The sequence below is a fragment of the Lepidochelys kempii genome, chromosome 2 (genome assembly GCF_965140265.1).
Source record: "Lepidochelys kempii isolate rLepKem1 chromosome 2, rLepKem1.hap2, whole genome shotgun sequence".
NCBI lineage: Eukaryota > Metazoa > Chordata > Testudines > Cheloniidae > Lepidochelys > Lepidochelys kempii.
Genome location: NC_133257.1, coordinates 75,131,345 through 75,156,963, shown reverse-complemented (window position 1 = coordinate 75,156,963; position 25,619 = coordinate 75,131,345). Strand labels below are relative to the sequence as shown.

Below are 25,619 nucleotides of genomic sequence, written 5' to 3'. Positions count from 1 at the left end.
AAGAATTGCCACTTTTAGGTCTGAGTGACCAGAGAGACTGAAGTCTAAGGTGCCATAAGGACTCCTTGTTTTTGCTGATACAATTTCACATTACAGGTTTCAGAGTGGTAGCCATGTTGGTCTGTATCTCTTACATTACCATAGACCATGCGTGGGTATTGGCTGCAGCTTTCAAGGTCTATTTAAAATAACTATAGGCTAGATATTGGAGGGTAGCTTCCTTTTCATAAATCAATATTTCTGGTATTACTAAGCATTAGAAAGAAATAATGGTTTACAGTTTGTAGAGGATGATTTAAACCAGAGTTTAACAGCAGTTGATGGGTGCATGTGTAAGGGTTTAATCAATTTACAAAGAAGAAATGTGTAAATAATGGGTTTAAAGACCGAAAGTCCTGTACTGAAAACAGAATATTATTGCTTAGCCAAAGCTGGTTTAAAAAAATTGACTAGCTTTGTAGAAAACTGCATTTCTCATTTTGTCTAGTATATAGCAGGAAAGTAACATCATTCAACCCTTCCTAAGGCCTTGATTCAACAAGGTGCCCAGGAACATGTAACTTTCATCCCCTTCCAACAAGGTATTGCTCAAGAAGCCATCTGAAACAAGGACAAGAAAACTGCTTGTTTAAGAGGTGCTAACACCTTGTCCTCCTAAAGGAAGGTGTTGATTACTGATGTGCGGAAAACAGTTTTTTTGTCCCATGAAGATTTTAGAGGCTTCAGAAATTTTCCATTCAGCTGTGGGATGAAACCAAGCCGTTTAGAAAATGTTCACAAAAAGCCAAAGAGAGAGAGAGTGACTAGAATCCAAGCAATTAACTGATTGCATAGGCTTGTGATGAGGGTGCTCACCTGGGATGTGGGAATAGCCAGAGCAAGAATGTGAATCTTCATCTCCCACATCTTTGGAGTGTCCTAATCACCAGGCTATTGGCTATTGTAAGGTGGGTCTCTTTCAATCTCTCCTGTTGGAGCTGTGTCCCACTTTGTATAAATTAATAAAATTAATGTTGTGCCCTCACCTGCATCATACCTATTGCATAGGACTTCATAATTTCTTTATGCCATGATTGATCAAATTTAGTGCATGATTTTACTCACGAGCACTCTTGTTGACTTCCTTTATGCTTATTTATCATAGACCACGCCTCTGAGAGAGGCCTTTGTCAAAATGTTAATTGGGTGGTGTCTACCAGACTATAGAATGAGCAATAAATAAATTGGGCATATATGGTGATTTATTTGTTCCTTTCTAGGGTTAATGATTCAAAACAAGACCCATAGCAGTGCTACTTGACATGCAAAAGACCTGCTTCATATAGCATAGTTCAAGATACAGAAATGTACCAGTAGTAAGAAGAATCACTATAGAACAGAGATGATTAAAATCCTCCATTTCTACAATAGCAGTCCAACTCATATGAGATGAACTAGACATATTATATTAGGGTTGCAAGGTGTCTGATATTTTTACCAGAACGTACAGTTGAAAGGGGAAGTTGGCAGCGTCCAGTCAGCTGTTCGGTTGGCCAGTGGGGCTGCCTGCAGTTGCTGAAAGGCTTCCCAGAGCTGGACTGGTGGCGGTGGCCGCTGCTCTGTGGATTCGCATTGCCATCACATTGGCTGCAGGGCTGATGGACAGCTGGAGCCTCAGGGTCACCTCTTGCACTTCATCCTTGCCGCGAGGGGGAAGGGGATGTGGCCGTTGCTGGAGCCCTAATAAGTTGCCCCTTGGCTGCGTGTGAGGGGAAGCTGGTGCCTGTTGCTGGGGCTTCTGAGATGGAAGGAGGGTAAAAGTTGCCCTGGCAGAGGGCAGTGTGGCCAGCGCGATTGCGGGGCAGGATACTACATGCCACAGGGTGTTTGCAGGTGCACTTTTTGGGGGGTAATGTAGGGCTTGTGGCAGGGATTTGCGGCAGGGCTTTTGGGAGCTGGGCATTGCAAGCTGTGCATTGGACAGCAGTCAGTATTGTGGGGTGTTGGGGTGTAATTGTTTTGGGAGGAGAATAAGAAAGGTGTGGGGGAGGTCTGGATTTGGATGAAAAGTCCTTCGGAGCTTTGGGAGTTGTGTATTCCAGGGTGTTTGTAAGGGGTTAATGAATATTGCAGGGCCCATCTTGTTGGGGGGCAATAAATAGTGCAGGGCTTTGGGGTGCAAATATCATGTGGCTTAAGCAGGGGGAAGTTCAGCTAGCTGTATTTGGCTGTGACCTCCAGCTCTGCCTTGAACGGGTAGGACAGAGGATTGCATGTGGGGTCCCCAACTCAGGAGGGAGTGGGGCTTGACTGGAGAAAGGCAGGCACTCCTGGGCACTGTTTGGGAATCAATCCTTTCCCCCTGTAGCTGTGGAAAACTGGTTTGGTTTGGGCTCTTGGGGAAAATTCTTTTTAGGGGCAGGGTCCTTTTTGTTCGATTGGCTTGGACATAGGAGGGTGATCGGTGACCAGCCTCCACTACTGCAGGGTGGGAAGAGCAGCGATTGTAGCTGAAGCCACATGGAGGAGCTGCTCTCTGCTCAGCTGCTGATGCCTGACACAGAGCAGTGGCTGGCTTCTGGACCAGACTGCAAGAGATAGATGTTGCCACCCGGGGGGGTGGGAATCTTGTGCCCCGCCATGCCCTGATTGCTCCAGGCAGGCTCCTTGTCAACTCCTCCCAGCCTGGCTCTGCAGGCAGCAGGTGAGTCCCAGGAGAGTGGGGAGTGAGTGGAGAGCAAGGAACAGAGGGAGTGTGGGAGAGGAGTGAGCAGTGGGTAGGGCCTCAGGAAGAGGCGGGACCCCAGGGCGTGGGGCAAGGTTGTTCAGTTTTCATCAATTATAAAGTTGGCAATCCTAATCATAGTCTGTTACAATATTTATAAATGAGAGCCTCCTAACAGCAAGGAGATGGGGAGGGGGAGGAGGGAAGAAGTATGTTTAGTTTTCTTATTCTTTTCTGCAGCATTTAATATTTTTTCCTGATTTTACAAAAAGAAAAATTTATAAAAGTGTTCTTGATGCTGTAGGGAAATAGAGGAAGAGATTGCATTTGAAAGAGTCAGATCAGACTCAGTCAGGACCAAACCATTTATTTATTGTATTTCCTGAAGCTGGACTGTCGTATACAGTGAACATAGAAGGCATCAGCTCAGCATATCAATATAAGTTAAATATTATTTTCAGAGGCTGGAAAACATGAGTTTTGAAACAGATTTTGGGATTCTGAGCAAGAGAATCTGCAATACATTGAAGTTTACTGCCTTGCTCATCAACACCCTTATTAATTAGCCCATGAAAATAAGTCATTAGATGCACTATAGGTGTTTGTCTTATCTGCAGTAGAAAAGTTCTTTCCTGTTGAGAAGAACCTTAGAACATTAAAAGCTATTTTTCTGTGAACTGTTGTCTGCTATAAGCTCAATAGAATCAGTGGAGTAAAATAACATTGCAGCAGCAGCTGTCTGGGCTGATAGTGGGGATTGACCTGAAGATGTCCAGAGCTGAAAGCATGAGTCTCTACAGCTTGTGCTAAAGAGTCAAGCTGAGTGGTTAAGAGCTGAAACAGATTTCCCCCTCTGTGCCCAAACCACAGAAGACTGGGAGACACAGCACAATGACCAGTGGGTTATAGTAACATCTTGATTTCATCAAGGGTTTGGTGCATACTAGTTTTGTGAATTCATAATATGGAAAGATGATTTTGAAGATGTGGGATATGACTGAATTTCTACAAGTGGGACTTGAAAAATAACTATTTCTTAGCTCTGTGTAACATAAGATACTTTCTTTTGCAAGGATAGGAAGCAAAGTACAAGATGAAGAATAAGAAGCAACTAAGTGAGATTACTGCAACTCGTTAGTTTAGTGACACCTGTGAATTGCATTGCACACAGAGGCAGTCTAGGCAATAATTTGTCTCATTGTTACCTTACCGCCTCACATCCTGTTTCACCCACCTGTTGTATCCTGTCTTTTAAGACCGTTTGGGGCAAGGACTGTCTTTACAATATATCTATAAAATGTCTAGCACAATGAGGCCCTCGCCTGGTTGAAGGCTTTATGGATTAAAGTATGTAATGAAAATTAATAAAAATGAGCCTATTTATAGAAATTAAAGATCTCAAAAGCATGCCTTCTGTAAAAAGAACAGCTGTAACAATATAACATTCCAGGAAAAGAATGGTGGTGTGGTTAAGGTGCTACACTGATTGGGTCTCAGGAGACCTGGATTCTGCTCCTGGTTCTGCCATAGACCTTTTGTGAACCCAGCAAGTCGTATAATCCCTGTGTGCCTCTATTCCCCTAACTATGAGATGGAGTTAATAATACTACTTCAGATCACAGGAGGATGAATTCATTAATGTACGTTGGCTGCTCAGATACTACCATGAGTGCCAAAGAACGCCTGTACAGAAAAACAAACAAATACAGGCAAAACAACAGGGTGATGCGGTGGCATGAAAAAGGAAATCGTTGCTAAACTAAAGGATTTTTCAACCAGGAAAAGATGATTTTAGCATTATGCTGCTGGAAGAAAATGGTACATGTGGTTTGGAAAATACTATTTTTTTCCCTTCAACAGAGAAGGCCCTCTCCTGTGGATGGCCACACGTGAGATCGAAAGGGAGTACCTTGTCAAACACTACCCTTTAAACCAGACATTGATAACTAGACCAAGGTAAATGCCTTAAGCATTTTTCTGCAAATAAAAAAGCCCCTGACATTTGTGCCCCTTTTGCATTATTATATTTTTTTTGCGCAAATGAATTTCCTGGCATTGTAGAAACAAAGCATATTATCAAAAAGAAAAGGAGTACTTGTGGCACCTTAGACTAACCAATTTATTTGAGCATGAGCTTTCGTGAGCTACAGCTCAGTTCATCGGATGCATACTGTGGAAACTGCAGAAGACATTATATACACAGAGACCATGAAACAATACCTCCTCCCACCCCACTCTCCTGCTGGTAATAGCTTATCTAAAGTGATCATCAAGTTGGGCCATTTCCTGCACAAATCCAGGTTTTCTCACCCTCCGCCCCCCCCCCCCCCCACACACACACAAACTCACTCTCCTGCTGGTAATAGCCCATCCAAAGTGACCACTCTCCTCACAATGTGTATGAAACTCAAGGTGGGCCAGCAAGGTAGCCTATTTCCCCTTGTTTTTTTTCTATCTCCTCCCCCCCCCCCCCCCGATGTTCTGGTTAAACTTGGATTTATGCTGGAAATGGCCCACCTTGATTATCATGCACATTGTAAGGAGAGTGGTCAGTTTGGATGAGCTACTGCCAGCAGGAGAGCGAGTTTGTGTGTGTGTGTGGGGCGGGGGGGGCGGAGGGTGAGAGAACCTGGATTTGTGCTGGAAATGGCCCAACTTCATGATCACGTTAGATAAGCTATTACCAGCAGGAGAGTGGGGTGGGAGGACGTATTGTTTCATGGTCTCTGTGTATATAATGTGTTCTGCAGTTTCCACAGCATGCATCCGATGAAGTGAGCTGTAGCTCACGAAAGCTCATGCTCAGATAAATTGGTTAGTATCTAAGGTGCCACAAGTACTCCTTTTCTTTTTGCGAATACAGACTAACATGGCTGTTACTCTGAAACCTGTCATTATGCAAGGCACTGCATTTAGCCGTATGGAGTGGAAATCTATCAACTGCATGAAAAAACTTGTACAGATACAGACATCATCTTCCTTTCCAAATGCAAACAGATGGACATTGTACCAAAAGGACTGAAGGTAAAAAATCCATTACAATCTACATACCACACAGACTATGCTGACAGCTTGTGCCACACGCTCTCAAAGAAACTGCGGAATCACCTGATCAACATCCTCTACAGCAAACAGGGAAAGATTAAGAATGAGCTCTCAAAAATGGATACTCTCATAAAAAACCAACCTTCCACACAAACTTCCTCGTGGCTGGATTTTACTAAAACTAGACAAGCCATTTGCAACACACACTTTGCTTCTCTACAAAAGAAAAAGGACACTAAACTTTCTAAACTACTACATGCTACAAGGGGCCACAGCAATGGTTCCCTCAACCCACCCAGCAATATTGTTAACCTATCCAACTATACTCTTAGCCCAGCAGAAGCAGCTGTCCTATCTCGGGGCCTCTCCTTCTGCCCCTCCACCCCCACGAACATGATACAGTTCTGTGGTGACCTAGAACCCTATTTTCGACGTCTCCGACTCAAGGAATATTTCCAAAATACCTCTGAACAACATACTAATCCACAGAGGCCTCCCTACCAACATTACAAAAAGAAGGATTCTAGGTGGACTCCTCCTGAAGGTCGAAACAGCAGACTGGACTTCTACATAGACTGCTTCCGCCGACGTGCACGGGCTGAAATTGTGGAAAAGCAGCATCACTTGCCCCATAACCTCAGCCGTGCGGAACACAATGCCATCCACAGCCTCAGAAACAACTCTGACATCATAATCAAAAAGGCTGACAAAGGAGGTGCTGTTGTCGTCATGAATAGGTCGGAATATGAACAAGAGGCTGCTCGGCAGCTCTCCAACACCACTTTCTACAAGCCATTACCCTATGATCCCACTGAGAGTTACCAAAAGCAACTACAGCATTTGCTCAAGAAACTTCCTGAAAAAGCACAAGATCAAATCCGCACAGACACACCCCTGGAACCTCGACCTGGGATATTCTGTCTACTACCCAAGATTCATAAACCTGGAAATCCTGGGCGCCCATCATCTCAGGCATTGGCACCCTGACAGCAGGATTGTCTGGCTATGTAGACTCCCTCCTCAGGCCCTACGCTACCAGCACTCCCAGCTACCTTCGAGACACCACTGACTTCCTGAGGAAACTACAATTCATCGGTGATCTTCCTGATAACACCATCTTGGCCACTATGGATGTAGAAGCCCTCTACACCAACATTCCACACAAAGATGGACTACAAGCCGTCAAGAACACTATCCCCGATAATGTCACGGCTAACCTGGTGGCTGAACTTTGTGACTTTGTCCTTACCCATAACTATTTTACATTTGGGGACAATGTATACCTTCAAATCAATGACACTGCTATGGGTACCCGCAGGGCCCCACAGTATGCCAACATTTTTATGGCTGACTTAGAACAACGCTTCCTCAGCTCTCGTCCCCTAACGCCCCTACTCTACTTGAGCTATATTGATGACATCTTCATCATCTGGACCCATGGAAAAGAAGCCCTTGAGGAATTCCACCATGATTTCAACAATTTCCATCCCACCATCAACCTCAGCCTGGTCCAGTCCACACAAGAGATCCACTGCCTAGACACTACAGTGCTAAGCTAATAAACAGTGGTCACATAAACACCACCCTATACCAGAAACCTGACTGCTATTCCTACCTACATGCCTCCAGCTTTCACCCTGACCACACCACGCGATCCATCGTCTACAGCCAAGCTCTGCGATACAACTGCATTTGCTCCAACCCCTCAGACAGAGACAAACACCTACAAGATCTCTATCAAGCATTCTTACAACTACAGTACCCACCTGCGGAAGTGAAGAAACAGATTGATAGAGCCAGAAGAGTTTCCAGAAGTCACCTACTACAGGACAGGCCTAACAAAGAAAATAATAGAACACCACTAGCCGTCACCTTCAGCCCCCAACTAAAACCCCTCCAACGCATTATTAAGGATCTACAGCCTATCCTGAAGGATGACCCAACACTCTCACAAATCTTGGGAGACAGGCCAGTCCTTGCCTACAGACAGCCCCCCAACCTGAAGCAAATACTCACCAACAACCACATACCACACACAGAACCACTAACCTAGGGACCTATCCTTGCAACAAAGCCCGTTGCCAACTGTGCCCACATATCTATTCAGGGGACACCATCACAGGGCCTAATAATATCAGCCACACTAGCAGAGGCTCGTTCACCTGCACATCTACCAATGTGATATATGCCATCATGTGCCAGCAATGCCCCTCTGCCATGTACATTGGTCAAACTGGACAGTCTCTACGTAAAAGAATAAATGGACACATCAGATGTCAATTATAACATTGATAAACCAGTCGGAGGACACTTCAATCTCTCTGGTCACGCAATCACAGACATGAAGGTCGCTATCTTACAACAAAAAAACTTCAAATCCAGACTCCAGTGAGAAACTGCTGAATTGGAATTCATTTGCAAATTGGATACTATTAATTTAGGCTTAAATAGAGACTGGGAGTGGCTAAGTCATTATGCAAGGTAGCCTATTTCCCCTTGTTCCCCCCCCCCCCCCCACGTTCTGGTTAAACTTGGATTTATGTTGGAAATGGCCCACCTTGATTATCATGCACATTGTAAGGAGAGTGGTCACTTTGGATGGCCTATTACCAGCAGGAGAGTGAGTTTGTGTATGGGGTGGGGCGGTGAGAGAACCTGGATATGTGCTGGAAATGGCCCACCTTGATGATCACTTTAGATAAGCTATTACCAGCAGGAGAGTGGGGTGGGAGGAGGTATTGTTTCATGGTCTCTGTGTATAATGTCTTCTGCAGTTTCCACAGTATGCATCCGATGAACTGAGCTGTAGCTCACGAAAGCTCATGCTCAAATTGGTTAGTCTCTAAGGTGCCACAAGTACTCCTTTTGTTTTTGCGAATACAGACTAACACGGCTGTTACTCTGAAACAGAGCATATTATGCAAGTGTTGGAGAACTTTTGTGGAAAACACATTCTGAATATGTAAATGAGTGGCCTTACTCTGACTTAATAAGCTAATCTATAGGAAATCAATAATCTATAGGAAATCAATACAGAACTATATGACACCTGTGCCAAATCAACACTAACCAATCCAGGTCAAATTTTGACTATCAGCTATTTATAATGAATTGTTCACAACTAATTTGTCTATGTACTGTTCATAGAGAATATTTGGTGACTAACTTTCAATAAAAATCAACTTAAATTGTAAACGAACAACTCATAAACAATGAAAAGAGGCTAAATTCAGCTAATCTATTCACTATGAACTGTTTGCTCAACTCTGATTACTGAAAGATGTAATCTTTTAATGGGTTTTTAATCAGCAGGCCCTTAGATCTGTGATGACTTCCTACAAGCACTCATGTATACTATTAAAAGTTCAACTAGAAATATCCATGGTAGTGGGGAGCTCCAGAGATAGTTAATGAGATTACATAGCCTTTCATTTTATGGGCACTGGTTTGAATTCAGCTCTGGTTAGTAGAGGCAGAGAGATTACACCTTCCGATTTCTTCTCTCTTTATATAATTTACCAATAAGATCCCCTTATTTAGGACACACTACATTGAAAGCAAAATCTAGGCCAAGGAGGAGAATGCGAGATCTGTTTTTCTCCCAAACAGTGCTACAGCAGGGCTAGCAAGGGCTGATGTTCAGCTTGTGGATATTTAAATATTTTCTGGTGATTTTTGTCTTTTAGAATGATTGAAGATTGCGGGAAAAGAGGAAATACCATGGCAGAAAGAAGGCAGCTCTTTGCCGAAATGCGTAAGTACTGTGTTTTTAGAGATCTGTTTCATTACAAAAGATGAACCAGATGCAACATAACATCAGTGAACCTTATGTAAAGTATCTGTCCCATTCTCATTTTAAAGAATTGTGTTTTTACTGTGAGAAAGATAAATTGCAGGAGAGTGGATTTAATTAACCTGATACTGCAGAATAGATCTTTTCCATCCCTGATTTCTGTGATCTTCTGAACCAGGTTGTTACTTTACCTCTGTTTCAATAACATCTAATTCATCTAAAGAAGTTTAAAATACTGATAATTACACAAATGTAATCTATGGAGAAAAAGAAAACAATCATCCCCAAAACACCAGGTTACTAAGGAGCAGTTTCAAATCCCAGATACATTCAAGTGGGGTATCTTTTTTTCTTTTATGGTCTAAATGTATCTGTTCTATAATAAACCTATTTGCCGTCCCCAAAATATCATATGAACTAGAGTTGCCCCTATTCCTAACTACTCCTCACTCCTCTTATCTGCCTTGTGAACAATCCATTGTTTCCTTTGGGAGACTGTTTTCCTTGTATAAAGTTTGGGATCTTCCTGATTTTACTAGATTTTCCTAATTTTTAGGACAAGAATGATCAGGTATATCCCTTAGCTCTATTACGGTCATAATATAATTTATATCCATGAGGTGTAGTATTTTCAAACTAGTAAATGTTGACAGAACAAGGTACTTTGTAAACTCTTAACAGACTTTGAAGGAAAAATATTAAATATGTCTAACAAATGTCTAGCAGATTACCTGTATCTATGCCATTTTTCAAGGTTTTGGAGCCTCCATCTAAAAAGTACACAGAGAACTGAGAGCTGAATATTAAAAGTGATTTTTAGAAGTGTTCAGTATTGGCCCAACTCTTGTCCTGGATAGGTCATGGTTGTCGGGGGTTTTTTTACCATTGACTTCAGTGGGAGTAGAGTTAGGACAATGCTGAGTGCTTTTGAGAATCCCTCCTTAAAAGTCCTGTTTTATCTTAATTTTAAATCCTGAGGGAAATTCTGGAAACCTACAGCTGCATTGTGTGTCTGTACTGACCATTTGAATACCCAAGTTCACTGTTGCAGAGAATATACTTGACACCACCCTGATTATGTAGACATGGGCCAGACTGATTGATTCTGGTATATGTTGGTGCTGCAACTGTGTTGGAGGCTCTTTCAAAGGTGTGGCAGGATTTTTCATTTTTGAACTTTTGGGGAAAGGGTCAAATGCAAGCTGGTATGACTTTGGGTTTTCCCACACAACTACCTAAGTCCTTTCGGGGGTTGGGCCTTGATAGAGATGCACCTGTTAGAAAAGTTGATTTCCCTCCTTGTTTTACGGTGTTGCCCAATAGTGTGATCAGCATGTTCCTTCTGAGCCAGACTTTAACAGGTATGGGATCAAGCCCTCAGTAAAGTATTGGACATCTTGACAATGGAGAAACTTGCCATCCTATATTATCTTGCTATCTGGCCACAGGATATTATTTTTTTTCAGTCTAATATATACACTTAGAAAGCAGAACATTTTATTTTATTTTGGACCTTAAGAGTTTTTGATGGTTTGTTTACAGCTTGTTTCAAGGTTTGTTTTTTGCCTTTGCCATATGCAAATAGCTATTATACACCATTTTCTACATATTGAAATGTAGAGTGTTTTAATGTTTTATTTCCTTATGTATGGTTATGTATTTAAAGTTTTCTTCTCCTTGTTGTTTGCAAAAAAAACCCCAACCATGCATTTAAAGAGGAAAAGATTAAAGATGAGTAAGACTTGCGAGAGACAAGGTGGGTGAAGTAATATCTGTTGTTGGACGAACTTCCATCAATGAAAGAGACAAGCTTTTGACCTTACATGGAGGTCTTCTTCAGGACACTTAAGGAAATGCTTACATGCTCTCCTAAATAGGGAGGTTTTCCTGCACAATGGCATAGATTTTTTTTTTTATGATACTCATATTTTACATGGTAGGTGGATTCTGAAGCTCCTCTGTATTTAGTGTTTACACACTACTCCTAAAACAATTTTGTTTTCCTATAGAGGGGACATCCTTACACCTGCCAGTTAAAATGTTCTATGAATTCGTTTCAGAGTAGCAGCCGTGTTAGTCTGTATTCGCAAAAAGAAAAGGAGGACTTGTGGCACCTTAGAGACTAACCAATTTATTTGAGCATAAGCTTTCATGAGCTACACTGCATGCATCCGATGAAGTGAGCTGTAGCTCACGAAAGCTTATGCTCAAATAAATTGGTTAGTCTCTAAGGTGCCACAAGTCCTCCTTTTCTTTCTATGAATTAGTGTCATATCTAGTATTCTCTTATCTGGAATTCTGAGGTCAAAGTTTACATGGTCTCTTACAACTCAAAAGGCACACTAGGGTGTCAAAACAAATGGAATACCAGTAGTTTTAGCTGACACATTTACAGACATCTAGAGGGGAATGAACTGATGGATGCACCACAAAATATGGTGAACAGAACATGGACCCACTTGGGGCTGCCAGCATAGATTATCCAATAGACATAGAGTACTGTTCCAAAGTATGGAAACATGAGACAAAGCTTGCAGTTTATTGCTTTTTTCTCTTTTCAAAGTGCCAACAATATGAAATGTGATGAGAATTCCCAGACAAAACCTCTAATGCTGCAGCTGATCAGATAGTATGAGAAACTATTGGCAATAATTTAGGCAATTTAGAAACTGAAGTTTGATTTGCCTTTTCACCACCTGACATCTTTCGTTGTTTTTCACTAGCGTCAATGTAAGTAACGTATTGTTTTTGGAAGAACAAATTTCAGACTGGAGCCAAAATTTGAACTGAGATCACTAGATATGTTTGGGACAGAAGCAGGAGTAGTAAATTTCCTGCATTGCCCAGCCAATACATTAAAAAAAATGTTTTCACCCAACTCATTAAAAAATCACTCTGCAAACAGCAAAAATGGCAAAATGTATTGCGTATAAGTTTTCTCAGCTCTCCTTATTGTCTACAAAATACATATTGGAGATTCTCACTTCTGCACCAGACCCTTTACATCTCATAAAAGGTCTCTAGTGGTATAAAGGAGCCCTGAAACCAGGGGAGAATTTCCCCACTACAGGCACTGTGGGACCACCTCTAAAGTTACCTACTGAGGAGCGCATCTCAAGCCCCAGCATAAGGAGTGTGGTGCAGCTGATGGAAGGAGGGGTCTGTCGGGGGTGGGACTAAAGCATGTGGTGCTGAGAATATTCCTGGCAGCACAGTGGACCTGAGTGTAACTTGGAGAGGGTGTCATAACTTAGGCTCCCAGTTACTAGTGACACAGAATCTTGCCCATTGTGTAGGAATTATGTTCGTTTGTTGCCTATGCAATATGAACATTGTGGTTATAGCAAGTAACTAGGAGACATGATTGCTGACTTCTCTTTCTGGTTCTCACCAATTCACTATGAACCTTGGGCGAGTAGCATAACTTTTCCTCTGCAGTTTCAGTCTGTAAAATGGATATAATACCTACCTCAGAGACTTATAGAAAATTATTTAAGCCTTGTAACAAGATCTTTGAGAGGCACTCCAAAGCCATAGTTGAATGGCACTATAGAAATACACTAATATTACTTGGTTTATGTTGTTGCAACATTGTAAAGAAAAATATAATGAACCATAAAATGATCTCTCAAAGCGTATTTAATAAGATTCAAGTGCCATGCAATAACACAGGCATAAGACCTTAACAATCAGTTCTAAGTTATTTCCCAATTATCCCAATTCTTATGGGGTAAGCAAAGGTGATCTATATAGCAATCTGTTTTATCATACATGAATGGCTACAAAAAGAGGAACTGGTTTTCTTAATTGTTCCTAATAAAAAAGGAAAGACTCTGTGTTAAAGAAATTCCAGTATCCTGCCTCAGATATTTCAGCTTTCGTCTGTGTTGTCAGCAAAATGTGAATGGAGAAGAGAAAAACTGCCTCTGTTAACAGGAAAGCATGTCATGAGAAAAATCAAAACCTTTCAGGACCGGATGCTAAGTAGTTCAGAGTACGTTTTGCCAGGAACAGATCGTATTAAGACAGCCAACTGTGGAAAAGGAACTAGTAGAGTACTGGGAGGGTGGTGTGGGAGAATCTGGTCGGCAGCGGGGCAGGAGCTGGGGCGAAAGAAGAGATCAGTGCAAGTTTGAAATGTTTGGATCCAACCAATGCCTAATCGCTCATCAAAGAGTGGGTGAACACAAGCATAATGTACAATTATAAAGCAGTGGCAGATCTAATCATGTTGGTATGTATGTCAAAGAAGGGATTTGTGAAACCAGTTAAACAGGACAGCCATATTTTCACTTCACTACACTTTATTGACAGTTTAATTTTACACTAGTTGTATTTAGAATGAACATGAGTTTGGACCGTTCTTCAAGCAGCTTTGAAGTGTGTAACTCTCTGTTTTAGTATCTATTCCAGAGATGAAGTTACTCAAGTTGATGGGGCAAATTCTCCTCTTTTTTTACATAGTTGCAACCACATTCAAAACACAAATATCTGAAAATGTCATTGACTCTATATTAGTAAAAGTTAATATGCCACATGGTAGTAACAATTGCCTAGATCTTGTATGACATGTCAGCCTGGGAGTAAATAAGAAGAATCTACTCATCTGCCTTTGAGTTATAAAAAATATAAGTAATGAATAATGGCTCGATGCTTAAAGATACTATGCCAGATTCTCACCCTCATTCTGACCCCTTTCTGGCTACTTGGGTGGTACAGAGAAGCTCTCAGTGGGAGTAGATCCATCCTAGTTGGCTCCTACACTACCTCCCCTTCCAGCCCTGGCAAAAGGGAAAAGACATGGGCAGGAAAAGCACTGCTGGCAGCTGCTTTGGGGACATTGCCAGCTTTGTATATTTAGAGCATCCAGGGTCAGTCTGGGCATGAACTGACTCCTTGAGGCTCCCCCTGCGAAAAATGAATCTCTGCATCAGTGGTCAATGTGGCCCACTCTTTTGAGATATATTTTTTGCCCTAAAGTTTGTCATCTACCAGTCTCTAAGTTCAGCTGTTTGTATTGTTTCTAATTTGGTCTTCTGGCAATACCTGGTTTTGAGCTGGTGTCATAAATATAAAGGGAAGGGTAAACCCCTTTGAAATCCCTCCTGGCCAGGGGAAAGCTCCTCTCACCTGTAAAGGGTTAAGAAGCTAAAGGTAACCTCGCTGGCACCTGACCAAAATGACCAATGAGGAGACAAGATACTTTCAAAAGCTGGGAGGAGGGGGAGAAACAAAGGGTCTGTGTCTGTAGTCGTCTTGGCCGGGGACAGAACAGGAATGGAGTCTTAGAACTTTTAGTAAGTAATCTAGCTAGGTATGTGTTAGATTATGATTTCTTTAAATGGCTGAGAAAAGAATTGTGCTGAATAGAATAACTATTTCTGTCTGTGTATCTTTTTTGTAACTTAAGGTTTTGCCTAGAGGGGTTCTCTATGTTTTTGAATCTAATTACCCTGTAAGATATCTACCATCCTGATTTTACAGGGGGGATTTCTTTATTTCTATTTACTTCTATTTTTTATTAAAAGTCTTCTTGTAAAACACTGAATGCTTTTTCATTGTTCTCAGATCCAAGGGTTTGGGTCTGTGGTCACCTATGCAAATTGGTGAGGCTTTTTATCCAACATTTCCCAGGAAAGGGGGGGGTGCAAGTGTTGGGAGGATTGTTCATTATTCTTAAGATCCAAGGGTCTGGGTCTGTAGTCACCTAGGCAAATTGGTGAGGCTTTTTACCAAACCTTGTCCAGGAAGTGGGGTGCAGGGTTTTGGGAAGTATTTTGGGGGGAAAGACGCGTCCAAACAGCTCTTCCCCAGTAACCAGTATTAGTTTGGTGGTGGTAGCGGCTAGTCCAAGGACAACGGGGGGAATATTTTGTACCTTGGGGAAGTTTTGACCTAAGCTGGTAAAGATAAGCTTAGGAGGTTTTTTCATGCAGGTCCCCACATCTGTACCCTAGAGTTCAGAGTGGGGGAGGAACCGTGACAGCTGGCATGACAGCTGAAGATATTTATTGTGAGCTTTGTTGTTAAAAATTAAAATGAGGAGGTTTTCCCTTATCTTGGAGCTTGGCCAGTTTGTCTTTTAGCCTGAAGCTTGACCAGATTGTTTCTTCAGAGTGTCAGACAGTGTAGGCTTACTATTCCTTAGTTTTCTTCATGAATGTTTAACACCAGGACACTTCCCCCTCTTCCCCAAAAATAGGCAGTCTTAAAAATGTCAGACAGCGTGTGCTTCTATGTCCTTTCTCCTATGTGTCCATTGTTAACAACAACATGCGACGGGATCCCTAGGATGCAGCCTGGGACTGTGGGACCACTGTACCCCTTTATCTCTCCAGCCTGGGCTGTCTTTCTCAATGCTTTGCTGGTGATAAACAGCAAACTCCTTCAGAAGCTGTGATCGCACAGCACAACAGCATGTGGAGCCCCTCACCCAGCTATATGGCATGAATGCTCCCAGAGCCACTCACGAATTACGTTGAGAGAGGCACCAGCCAAATCCCCCCCAGCTCCCAGGACTGTACCTCAGGAATATATCGTCTTGCACCGCTCAAGAGGAGCAGTGCAAATTTATTGATTGGTTCACCACTTCATCAATGGAAAGTGGACATACACCAGCCTCTGCAAATCTGAGCAGATTTACCACACACTTCAGGCAAACTCACTGGTAAAGATAAACAGTTAAATTTCTTGACTATAAAAGATTGATTTTAAGTTATATTAAGTGTTAGGCAAAAAGTCAGTCAGTTACCAACAGAAATAAAATATAAGCACACAGTCTAAACTCTCAACCCTATTAGTCTGGGCAACAACTAGATTAAGCAGTTTCTCTCACCTCCACTGGATATTGCAGTCCTTCATATACAGGTTTGTCCCCTAAACTTGGGCCAGTCTCCTCTGTTGAGTCTTCGGTCTTTGTCTTTGTTGCTTGCAGCATAGATGGGTGAAGCATGGGCCCCCTGTGTTCTGTTTAATATCTTCAGTCCAGTGTGCTTGGAGAACACAAGTCCAGGCATGTCTGGTGGGCATTGCTGAGTCCCCAGGCAACTTGAGCAATCCCCCTGGTGCAGCCTTATGCAGGTGAGTCATTGAATTGCAGCTCCCTTGCTGGACAATGGCTGTTGATGGTGGTTTGACACCCTGCCTGGGCACTGGTTACTTTCCTTGCTGTTGTCTCTGGGGAGCTAATATCTGGCTGATTCCCCAACTTTTACAGCATGTTTTAATGACAACCATACAACAGAATTCTCATAACTTCATATGCGCTAAAGATATACATATTTAGATAGAACAGTGGCTTTGAGCAGTTCATAACCTTTCCCCTGATACCTCACATGGCATGCTTTATATATAAGATCACAATTGTATATATGAGGAATATGGGGGTTACAAGACACTCCCCCAAGGTATAGAATGTCACAGTACGCATACGTTTCATTGTACTTGCAGACATTGTGGACTTTACCCCAGGGAAATGTCACAGCATATGCATAATTCTCTTCCACTAGGGGCTCAAGATCTGGATCGCATCCGTTTATCCACCTACAGAACAGCATGCAAGCTTAGATTTGTACAGAAGAAATGCAACTGTAAGTATGTCAGTTGTTAACCGCAAGTACCATCTTTAGTCTTACCACTGTAGGATCTGTTTCTTCTCCAGTTGAAAGGAAAATATGGGTTTATTTTAATGTACAGTTAGGAGACACTAATAAGAATGCCGGGGTAATAAAGAAATGTATAATAATTCCATACTGTTAATTATCCTCAAAGTGTTAGTGTGGAAGTGTTGCTATTGTGGGGTTGGGGGGGGGCAGTTTCTTTAATGCTGCTTCTAAATGTGATTTTTCTTTTAAAAACAGTTTTTCTTAGCAGGTTATGAAAAATGCCAGGAGCTTTAAAAAAAAAAAAAGCCACCACCCCATAGACTTTGCCATTTGTTTTGCAGATTTTTTTTTTAACGTTTCTCACTAAGCCTGTTTACGTTGGGCTATTAAAAAGAAATCTCACCAATGTATCTCCTCTAACTGTCACAATGACTGGTCTAAACACTTGTGCTGCCACCAGAAGAGCTGCACTGGAGGGAGTTTAAAAAAACAAAACAAAAAACATAGACATGACCTGTGCAGCTCAGCAGCGAGCTCTTTGCTTTGAGGTTGTGAATATTGGTGCTGCAAGAAAATCTTCCGCTTGTGGCCTCCAAATATTGGCGAAAGGCCAGTCGGAAAAGCTTTTAAAAGAAAATGGAGAATGGATAGAACACGCAGGAGGTTACTAGCCATGGGTCAAATCCTGCAATCACCTCTTTAGCGTACCTCTCATATTAATAGGCATTTTTAGCTTGTGTAAGGACCATAGGCTTGGTCCATGTCACAAGCAGGCTGCCCAGTACAGTTTCCTACAGCTACAGTAGTTCAGTCTTGCTCAGTTCAGAAGGAAACATACTGGACAGAGCTGCTGTGATCATGTTTCCTTAAAAAAATATTTTATTTTTAATTTCAGAGGATGAAATTTTCACTTAATTTCCATGGTAACTGTATACACTGGTCTTGAGTGTCGTCTGTCTCCCTCCCCCCCCCCCAAAAAAAAAATCTAAATGAGCTTATTTTAAGTACAAGGATATAATAGCCTCATCGTAGGGGAGATTGGATGGCTGAAGGCATTGGTAATGGAACATAGAACAATAATTAGTATTTATGAAATGTGTAGTGTTTGTGTAAACATACAAATAGTATTTTTTATAATAGAATATAGAGTCTGACACCTTTTGTCACTACTTTGAACAAAGCCAGTCAGTGATTAAAAATCAATACCATCAGCGTTTTCTTCAGTAACTTGTGTGAAACAAGTTGGTGGTCTCGGTTCTGTTCTTAATGGATAAGGTGTCCAGACTGTAAACAACATCTTTGACTGGCTCTGTTGTTGGCTGCCTCAGTGGGAAGGAAAAGGAATGAATGCTTATGGAAACTGAAATACGCTCGTACCTAAAAGGAGTGAAGGAAGAAGGTCTTTCTGGATAAAGGCTGAGGCACCGTGGTAGGACATTGTGTGGAATATCTGCATTGTAATTTGAGCAATGTTGTATAAGTGTACCAAAGGTCCAAAAACTCTGGTCTCTATGGCTGTCAATCTAGCACTATTTATGAGCACTAAGTGCACTTTTAAAGGCCACCCTCGGAAAGAAGTGCTATCTTAGGGAGAAGGGTACAGTAATGTCTACTGTTCTCTTGTGGTACACTTCATGCATGATATCAGGACCATAATGCTAGATAGCTCAGAGGAGTAACAAAGAAGCAAAGGCCATATTATGTGTGAAATTTTACTTTTATGTGACTTTTGCTGTAGGGGGAATGGATAAGACCTGAGCTCTGAGCCAGGAGGTGGCTGTTCACCTACCTACAGCAGGATTTTAATGCAATTTTAAAACATGGGCACCTTGCTAGAATGACACAACCCCACAGCGAAATGCTCAAATTCCACGTGAAATAAGCATTGATGTGGAAATCAGTCAGGTGTTCATGTGAACTCCTGGTATCGCTTTTCAAGAATTAACAGCTTTGTGTCTAGGCCTCCTCACATACCCAGTTCGATAGGCATGATCCAAAGCCCACTGAAGTCAATAGTAGCCCTAAAAGAGGCACTAATTTTAAGACGGTGGGCAAACTATGGCTGAGCACATAGTGTATGATTTTCCATTTGCCTACATGGTCATTAACTTATTTTTGCTTTAGGATATTTTGAGCCTAAAAGGTGCTACATAAAAACAAATCCTCTTCTATAAGGAAGACAGATGGCAAATAAAGGAGGAGTGGAGGAAAGCAAATGAGTTCAAGAATCTTCATTTACTCTCTTCATTCAGCTGTAAATTTTTGAATGCTTCCTTTAAATACAGTAACCTAGGGTACCTTAACCTTTATATATCCTATTGAGTTTTCCAAATGAAAAAGGAGAGTGTAGTGATTTATTTTTTAAGTTGATTGTGTCATTTAAAAGCCCTCACTCCTATTTGTACCAAAATCCCCATGTATCTAGCTCTAGACACAGGGATTTAACCAAAAGTTTACCCTTAGAATGAAGGTCTGTGTGAAACTATTTCCTTCTCAAGCTCTTCAGAAATTATTGTTGCTCTGAGATGGTTGAACCGTGCATAGTTTCCATTGTCAGAATAGTTTTCCTTTCTTTCCTGGACTTTTACACTACTAGAGTGCTGTGATTGCTGAGGAGAGAGTTACAAATGTTTCAGGGAAATTATCTAAGTTCTGAACAATGACTGTCCAACATGGAATATCTAGACACCACAAGACTTTACCAAGTAATGGTTCTGAAGTGGTTGTTAATACAGTCATCTCGCTAACGTTAGCAATTCATTTTCCCCGCTGAAATTGCTGTGGAGTATGTGCTGAGCAGTAGTGAATTCAGGAGACAAAAGTGGAAATGGGGAAAAAATAGTTCAGCTATATCTGAGCTGCTTCATTTAAGAGTGGCTGTAAAAAGAAAAACTCAAAGACAACTCTACTCTTATCCCAGCTTTTAGGAACCCCTGCCTCTCAAGCCATCTCTGTTCTTCTTTCAGCTGTGCTCTTCTGCTCTGCCCCCTGAACCAGCTCCTCTCTGACTCTCACCAGAGTAGACTTTTTATGGAAAAAAGAGGCGCTGTGTGTATTTAAAGGGCTCTTTTAAAAGAACTAATTTAATAAAGTGAAGGGAGCTGCTGTCAGCTGCAGGCTCAGGGTGTCTGGGGAGCAAAGCAGTGCTTGTTTGGATACCAGAGGGGGCCATGCTGGCAAAGGCAGAACAGAGATTTTATTAATGCCACAATATTTATGTAAAGATGCTCATTAGTATATAGTAGCATGTGATCCTTTCCTTCTAGGATATCATTTAGGCTGGTACGCTGTATAATGAACAATCCTATGTTTGTTGCAGCTGTGCTTTATGCAAACACACACCCATGTGCTCATCTCTGTGAATTCTTCTCTCTGCTAATATAAAAGAGGGCTCTGGAGCAGACTACAGGAACAGAGTGAGCAGTTAGTTTTCCCTGATGTAGATATTGTGTAATGGGTGGTGAAGTGTGTGAAACAGCTGTTATGTTACAGAGATCCATATCTTCCTACCACTAAACTATTGCCTAAAAGCAGAAAGCTATAAAAGGGGGAAGGAATGAAAAGGAAATGCAGTTGGATAAGTTACTTTTCCAAGTACCAATGCTTTTGTGTAGTTCAAATGAACTGCTATATCAAATTTAGGTAAATTTAGGTGACAGCTAATTTTGTCAAGAGAAAAATATCAACAATATTTAGCAGATATTTTTTTAAAAATTGCAAATACAGACCTTGAAGGTCAGGCTGTAAAACTGTAGGAAAATTCTCGCTATGCACAAGTTTTTTGCTTTAAAAAGCTCTCCAAGCACTTGAGCCTAGGTCGAGCTTAACTAAAGTCACTCCTCCCCCCTCCCCCCAGTAAGTCATTGCAATTCCTTGTCAACCATGATAAAATCAGATCCAGTCCAGCCTCATTCTCCTAATGAATTCAAGAAATTCTGCATACGGAAATGGAAAAGATAAACAGAAAAAATTGAAAAATATCAGCTGTTGATGCCCTGTGTTGTATCAACACTTCATATTTAATTACAATATCCCTCCAAAGTTAACAAGATATTTCTTTACATACCTCTCAACTTGCCAGTGTCCAAATGTGGGATGAAATGTGTGACACAGCCCCAAATTGAGAGGAACACAAAATTGTCATGCAGGAAACCTAATGCCCTGGAATTCATTGCTTTAGTGTGGATAACTCTTTTTGTAAACACACTTTCATGTTTTTTTATTTCTGCTGTAAATTTTTCAACCATAAAAGTGAGGGGATAATAAATTTGTGAGAAACAGATAATTTTGGGACTAAAATGAGTGATGTCCCTCTTTGAGGGATAGTTGAAAGTTATGTTTGTGTATTACTTTGCATAGCTCCTGTAGTCATAACAGGTAGTCCCTAAGTTCTAAAGATAGCTCAGTGGTTTGAGCATTGGCCTGCTAAACCCAGGGTTGTGAGTTCAATCCTTGAAGGGGCCATTTGGTATCTGGGCCAGAAATTGGGGATTGGCCCTGCTTTGAGCAGGGGGTTGTACTAGATGACCTCCTGAGGTCCCTTCCAACCCTGGTATTCTATTCTATCACACACACTAGATATGCCATCTGCAAAAGCAAAAATACCATAAACTAAACAAAATGTTTTGTTATCATAAGCTAAATGACTTGAGATTTGGGCTCTGATGGACTGCAGAGGTGAATGAATTCTACATGTGGGGAAAGGGGCCCTCAGCTGAGGGGTCCTGGCTGCTGATCATGTGGGGCTACACCCACCAAGCACTTAACTGCCATTTTAGAGGCCTAAGTCCAAAATTTAGTTCCTTAAAACCCCTAGTTATCTACCACCAAACCCTGTAGCACCAATCTTCTCTAGGCACCCCTATTTCTGTGGGCAGCTCAAAGCTGCATAAGTCCTGACGATGACAAGCATTCACCTAGATCCTTGCAGGATTCTCAAACTCAGCATTTCCCAGCCTGTGTTACCTCCAGGGTCTGATCCAGAAGGTGATATCAGAGCACACCTACTCTTCACAAATAGAGGAGGCAGTGGTGCCATCCCCACTACCCCCAGTAACCAGATGCTCCCCTAGCATGTGGGAGACCTAGGTTCAAATATTCTGTCTGATGTGGAGTTGGGACTTTAACTTGGCTTCCTGACCTCCCAGGTGCATGCTGTAACCCCTGGGGTATACGGTACTCGACTGGGGTTTATTTTTTAGATGCTCTTGTACCTTATGAGGCAATCCAGTGTTTTGTCTCCATCTGTCTACTGCCACATTTCTTACTCCATTATAGTTTGTTTCCATGACAGCTACATCTTTCTCAAAACCCTTTTTAATGTCACATGTTGTCCTCCTGTTTTCCAACTCCCTCCAAATGGTATCCAGTAAAGGGCTTGTCTAGCAATAACCTTTTGACGTCCATGCAACATGACCAAACCACTTCCACTTTCTTTCTTGAATCATTTTCTGTACAGTCTGTTGGCCAGTCCTTTGTAACCAGAGGCAATGCATAGGGTGACATGTGGGGTCAAGTGCCCCCCAGATTGGCCTGTCTGAGGGGAGGGAGAAGGGCTCCCTTCTCCTGCTGCGCCTGCCCCCGGGTAGGGTGACCAGACCGAAAATGTGAAAAATCGGGACGGGGTGGTGAGTAATAGAAGCCTAAATAAGAAAAAGAGCCAAAAATCGGGACTGTCCCTATAAAATCGGGACATCTGGTCACCCTTCCCCAGCATGCTCAGCCCCTGTCCCTGGCAGCCAGGCTTGGGCAGGGAGCAGAAGGGGTGGAACTAGCCACTTACGATATCGGCTGCTGGGAGGCTGCTCTGTGCAGTGCAGCAGCTGCCTGAGAGAGAGCCTGGCTGGGGAGGTGGTGGCGGCGGCCCACTCCCTGCCTAGGCTTGGCTGCCAGAGATGGGCTGAGCGAGTCGAGTCCTCCCACTCCCCCAAGTCACGTTTCTGGTTTGCTCAGCCCCTGTCCACAGCAGCCAGGCCCAGGCAGGGAGTGGGCCACTGCCACCAGACTCTCTCAGGCAGCTACTGCACTGCGCAGAGTAGGAACCAGAGTGGCCAGCTTCCACAACGTGAGAAGTGTCTCCATCCTGCTCCCCGCTCGAGCCTGGGTGCCAGGAAAGTGGCCAAATGTGCCAAGGTGACGTGCAGCAGGCGAAGGACAGAGCCCCCCGCTCTGCTCCCCGCAGGTAATATGGGGTGGGAAGAGTCCAGTGGCCCCGGGCTGAGTGCAGGGGTCACTGGGCAGAGGAGGGCTGTGGGGGTGGTCACATGTCCCCGTATGGGGAGGCATGAGTCAACCAAGTTTGTAACACATCAGCATTAGTTACTTTATCCCACCAGCAGATGCCAAGTATTCTCCGCAAGCATCTCTGATGCAATGCGTTACATTTCCTGTTGTGGGCTTCCAGCATTTGCCAAGTTTCAGAAGCATATAACAATGTTGGTATCCGAATGACATTATATTACTTTATCTTGATTCTTATGTTAATTTTCTTATTTTTCAAAATATTTACCAGTCTCAAAAAAGCTTCCCTTGCCTTCCCAGTTCTTGCTTCAATCTCCTTATGGAGTTGGCCATCAGCACTGATTATGCTTCCATGATATGTTGTATTCTTCACTATCAGTCACATACGAACAGTCATTGCTGACCATTCTTTCAACAATGATGACTTTTATGTTTTCTTTTGGCTGTTTCTTAATCCTGTTTTGGTAGCAGCCTCACATTCAATTGATAGTGGTCTTTTTCATGCCGCCATCATCATCATCTTCGTCCAACAGACCAATGTCATCTGCCACGTCAAGATCTTGAAGCTTTCTTCTACTCCACCTAACTCCCCATATCTTCCTTTGATGTTACTCTTTGCATCACATAATCTATCACAACGTGGAAAAGTGGGGATGATAAAATGTAACTCTGCTGTACTCCAGTGATGATATCAAATAAATTGGTCTCTCCACTTTCTGTCTTTGCTTAGCAGTTTTAGCCTTTGTACAGCATCTTGACTAGTGACACTGTCTTTCTAGGAAGCCCATATTGTTGTAAGATGTTCCACAGCGACACTGTGAATGCAGTCAAAAGCTTTGGTGAAATCTATGACGTTCAAGACTAATCTTCTCTGGATGGCTAGCCCTTTCTCAATCAAACATCTCAAGATAAAGATGTGATCTACAGTAATAAAGTCCCAGATTATTCCAGGCTTTTAATTTAATTGAACTTCACCTGGCAGCAAACAGAAAGCCAGTGAAGAAGCTTGAGCAAAGCGTAACATACGGCAGCCTATGCCATTCAAGAGGTGGTCAAGTGAATTCCTCACTCACTGCCGTTTATGGGTGGGCTTAAAGTAAGTAACACTCACTACCAGAGTCAAGAGTAGAGATGGCAAAAGTGTGGGTAAGTATTATGAGATTGCCAGAATTTGGAAGCCATTGTGGGCCATTGCTGCTATGGAAGAGTCTAGGAGCAGCAGAGGATTCAGCTGAACTCAAGATACACACCCTCAAAAGAGAGCAAAGACAGTGTTCCACCCAGACCACTAAATGTTCCCCACTACGACATCAGGATAACTTCTGCCTTATCAAGTGTGAGTTGCAGCTAGTATTTTTAGCCATAACTTTGTCTCTAGAAAAGTGCTGAGACTCCCAAAACTGGGGAGGACAAGTGACTAACCACCACCGCCAAATGTATGGCGCGTTCTCCAGCACTGAAATTGACAGGGTGTGAACGTACATTGTCTTTGTTTAGTTTGGTTTGGGATATCTTTATAGAGTGTGTTTTAATATTTGTTTTTGTTGCATGTATTAAAAAGTGATTAGTTTATCCAGAAAAGCATCCTGAGATGAAATATCATGTTCTCTCGCACATTCCCTCTGGGTCACAGAGGCAGAAGCAGTGGAACGTAACATATCATAATAAACCATTATACAATTAAACATAACTGAGCAATACAGGACTGTACAGCTGGCAAGCTGTTGCCATCCTTGATGGACTTTGCTCAGCATGTTGAGAGATTATTCGATGCCTGCAGAAAAAGCAAATGCTGCTGATTTCCCTAGATCAGAATAAACCATTGGCAGTTGAAAGCCTTGAATTTAAAGCCATGCTGATTATTGTAATATGGGGCTTAATTAAAGTAGACAAATAGGGAGCTCATTTCTCTGATTTTTAAATCCCCCACCTTGGGTTTTCAGTTTTGTTTTTTTTCTGCTTTGTCTGCTCCGAAGCATAGTACAACTGTTTTTATATGGATGGAGCTGCTGCCAGTGACTGTGATGGTGACCTTGCTAATTTCCATGCTTCTACACTAATACCTCTTTTCCTCTTCCTTTCACTGAGTTCAAACAGTTACCCCTAAGAGGCACGTAGTCAAATCAGCTTGCTTTTGGTCCCCTTTTGATCTGGCCTGCCATTTTAAGTTTGGTTTAAGTTAGGCTAATGACTCACCCTCCTAATGTATAATAATTCCATATCTGGAATTGAA

At 42.3% G+C, this 25,619-nt stretch overlaps 1 protein-coding gene across 21 annotated transcripts in view; it reads left to right on the top strand.

The window, feature by feature from the left end:
* DTNA (dystrobrevin alpha) overlaps positions 1-25,619 on the top strand; it is a 308,120-nt gene that overhangs the window by 165,432 nt on the left and 117,069 nt on the right. For all 21 annotated transcript variants that reach the window (XR_012157223.1, XR_012157224.1, XM_073331259.1 and 18 more), the window contains 2 exons: positions 9,436-9,503; positions 17,051-17,131. Coding sequence is in view for 19 of the 21 variants with exons in the window: in XM_073331259.1 (XP_073187360.1) it covers positions 9,436-9,503; positions 17,051-17,131 (149 nt within the window). In the remaining 2 variants the exon portion in view is untranslated. The remainder of the gene's footprint in view (positions 1-9,435; positions 9,504-17,050; positions 17,132-25,619) is intronic.